The sequence below is a fragment of the Triticum aestivum genome, chromosome 7D (genome assembly GCF_018294505.1).
Source record: "Triticum aestivum cultivar Chinese Spring chromosome 7D, IWGSC CS RefSeq v2.1, whole genome shotgun sequence".
In the NCBI taxonomy this organism is placed as follows: domain Eukaryota; kingdom Viridiplantae; phylum Streptophyta; class Magnoliopsida; order Poales; family Poaceae; genus Triticum; species Triticum aestivum.
Genome location: NC_057814.1, coordinates 187,809,845 through 187,813,370, shown reverse-complemented (window position 1 = coordinate 187,813,370; position 3,526 = coordinate 187,809,845). Strand labels below are relative to the sequence as shown.

General features: G+C 42.8%; 1 protein-coding gene across 1 annotated transcript; it reads left to right on the top strand.

Annotated features, from left to right (window-relative positions):
• The first annotated feature begins 206 nt into the window (after positions 1-206).
• Positions 207-1,436, top strand: LOC123168375 (dormancy-associated protein 2). Its single transcript, XM_044586244.1, has 2 exons — positions 207-452; positions 651-1,436. The coding sequence occupies exons 1-2, from the start codon at positions 347-349 to the stop codon at positions 1,163-1,165; spliced, it is 621 nt and encodes a 206-aa protein (XP_044442179.1). The 5' UTR covers positions 207-346; the 3' UTR covers positions 1,166-1,436.
• The last annotated feature ends 2,090 nt before the right edge of the window (positions 1,437-3,526 follow it).

Below are 3,526 nucleotides of genomic sequence, written 5' to 3'. Positions count from 1 at the left end.
AAATCCGGCAATTATCCATACATGCACGGATGCGCCACGACGATCTCTACTTTTTGAGCTGCCTTAATCAGCAAGTTGTTCCGTATTCTCGATCACACGTAAACCCACGGATGAATGTCAATGCCCGGCTCCATGGGCTAGCTAATCAAGTTTGAAAACGAGATGTGCCAACGCCCAACCGTATTTGGTATGTAGTTACTGAAACTTTAGCTCCAACCATTATCTCAACTATTACAGGCAAAAGCTGCATTGCCTCCTATAAATAGGGCCTAACTGGAAGCTTATACGTACCATTACCAACTCATCCTAAGCTTGCTAGCTAGCTTGATCAATCTGATCACCCACAATGGCTGTCAAGTGTATACTTCTGTTTGGTGTCGTACTAGCGTCTTTCCTGCTTCTCTGCCAGGATGGAGCAGATGCTAGAGAGCTCACCGAAACTAAACCTAAAGGTCCTCTCTCTCTCTCTCTCTCTCTCTCTCTCTCTCTCTCTCTCTCTCTCTCTACACACACACACACAAATAACATTTACCTACCCGCAACAACGAAAAAACATTTACCTAATATAGTTATCATTCATCCGAATATGTATGGACACTGAGCAGCACCTCCACTTGATTGCTAAATGATATTTTCTTGTATGCATGCAGAATCCGAGGAGAAGAATATGAAACCTGGGTATGGAAACAATGGGGGAGGATATGGAAACAACGGAGGATACGGAAACAATGGCGGAGGGTATGGAAACAACGGAGGATATGGAAACAATGGCGGAGGATATGGAAACAACGGTGGTGGGTACCAGCATGGTGGAGGGTACGGAAACAACGGTGGTGGGTACCAACATGGTGGAGGATACGGAAACAATGGTGGTGGGTATGGTGGAGGATCTGGAAACAATGGTGGTGGTTATGGTGGAGGGTCTGGAAATCCTGGATATGGCGGTGGCTATGGCAATCCTGGCTATGGTGGCGGCAACAACGGTGGATATGGTAATGGTGGTAGTGACCCAGGACGTGGTGGTGGGTACGGCAATCCTGGCTACGGTGGTGGCAACAACGGTGGGTATGGCAGTGGCTCTGGTGGAGGGTATGGCTCTGGTGGCGGGTCTGGCGGGGGTGGAGGTTACGGTGGAGGCTCTGGCGGTGGTGGTGGCTATCCTTGAGGTGGATATGGTGGAAGAGGTCAAAATGGTGGATGTCACCAAAAAAAACAAGACATATATATGTGTTTTGAATAAAACATGTTTAGTCCCACAAAAACATGCTTGATGTGCTTGAATAAAATTTGCTCCTTATGCTCGCATATACGAGCAAGGTACCTATAAGAGCATTCTGTAGTCTTATGTTTATGCACGATATGTCAAATAGATTCTAAATATTGTGGCACATGTTGTAAGGAGTTCCATAAAGGAATAAATGTCTAGTTTGTTGTTCTCTAGCTGGATAAACCATTTTCGCATTACTATGTGTACAGTTTTTCTATGCTTTCCTAACTATTCAATCCACATGCTGAAACAGATGAGTTCGATGCGAGACAACACTATATCAGGAACATATTAAAATAAGAATAACCTTATGTCACAAATGAGAAAAAAAACATATAGTATATGACTTGCTTTGTGTAAGAGGATATTACATTCTAGGCTCTCAAGCAACCCAAATTAAACAACATGAACAAACATAAGGACCGATGAAATAAACCATCCTGACTATTGCTCTTTATAGAAAGTAGTATATAACGTGGGTAAGTGCCCCCAATTTGCAGCAACGTACTCCAAAAGTCTTGTTACTAATATCTCATCATACAATAACTACTAGCTGGATATGGATGAAATGATCTTCCATAGAGTAGTATGTGAAATCCAGAAGGGTACGCAGGTGAGAAAGCATGCATGCATATGACCACACATCTGATTTGAGATTGATGCATGTGCATGCTTTTGGCAAAGTTGCATCCATCACCCATTCCACCTCCTGTGCCTTTTCATTTTATCTCCTAATTTCAATCTATTATATCTTTTGAAGCGAAAGTCCAGATTAAGTTTCATCTGCGTATTTGTGTTCGTTGAGACAAGAACTTTTGAACAAGACCACTTTTCAATACATTTTGACAACTTTTAAACTTTACTAAGTTTCAACCATTTAAAACTTAACAATCGTAATATTAATTTTTTATCAACGTTCACCAATTTTCACTTTTTCCGGATGTAGAACTTAGGGTTTAAGTTTTACCTTTGAAATTTCATGAATTTATCATTTGTCCCTACCAAGTTTCAGTAGTTGAAACTTTGTGAAGTTTTTAAAACTTATCAAAACGTATTCAAGAATAGTCTTGTTTCAAAGCCTTAGTAGCAAGGAACACGAATATGCAAACAAATCATAAATTGGACTTTTTCAAAAGATATAATAGATTTAATTTTGAAAAGTCAAAAGTAAAAGCATGAGAGCTGGGATGGGTGAGCTGCCAAAAGCTGCACACATAGACCTCATTTAAGGTAATTAAGGGCTAAAACACATGCAAAGACCAAATCGATTTCTGAATGGCGAGGCAATCAGACGGCCAGAAATTTGTGTACTTCCCACACCTACGTGCCACAAATTTTCTCCCAAGTAATACTAGAAATTAGAGAGGGGACATATTAAGATGGTTTTTGTCAAATTTAATGGGTAAATTTAGAAAATAGGACACTAAAAAGCAACATAATGGACATATTGAGATGGTTTTTGGGAAGTCATTAATTCCACTGATTTTGTGGAAGAAATTGACTGATTTTCTTCTTGTGCTTCAGCAACATTGGAGGTGTTGCAATGACGACGGCGCAAGGGGCAATGGGAGACAACGATGCGCAATGGCGGTCTGCAACATTGGCCATGTTGAAACCTCCGCGGGACGAATCAATGATGCACATGACGTATCGACATTGGCGATGACTGCAGTGTCGGCGTGTTGCAAAGCTCCCAAACGCAACATGGCTCATGTTGCAAAGCACTCGTGGTGCAAATCTTCAAGTGCAACATGACTCATGTTGCTAACCTTCTAGTGCAACATAACGCATGTTGCAAACCTTCGAGTGCAACATGACACATGTTGCAAACCTCATCAGACCGGGCGACTATCCTGTCGTGGATATAACGGCTCACGACCGGCCGGTATTTTAAAAAGGTCAACGGGCTTACGGGTAGCGTTCTACAGATTTTGTGGTACAATGATCACTATTGGCCTGCCGATGCGACGCTCGCTTGGATCGGGCTGCTTGATCGATGCATGGCCCACAAACGCATCCCCACCTTTCCACCCTACGCATCCTCTCGATTCTCCTCTCGAGTTTTTCTCCCCGAAAAATGTTGTCCACGTGTATATTCTTCCTCCATTATCTCTTCCTTGCTAGCTCCAACTCCAGTTGATCAGCGCTTGCTCCGCCGTGCGAGCTCACGTTGGTACCCTATGTTGTTCTGGCAACAATCTCTCCTCCACAACAGTTCACCACACACTGTTGACCGGTGTGGTGCCGCGGACTGCTTCA

What these genes read in the sequence shown, in the direction of transcription:
- LOC123168375 (XM_044586244.1), top strand. Translation starts at nt 347, where the DNA reads ATGGCTGTCAAGTGTATACTTCTGTTTGGTGTCGTACTAGCGTCTTTC. An exon ending in CACCGAAACTAAACCTAAAG is followed by an intron (nt 453 to 650) that starts GTCCTCTCTCTC and finishes GTATGCATGCAG; the next exon opens with AATCCGAGGAGAAGAATATG.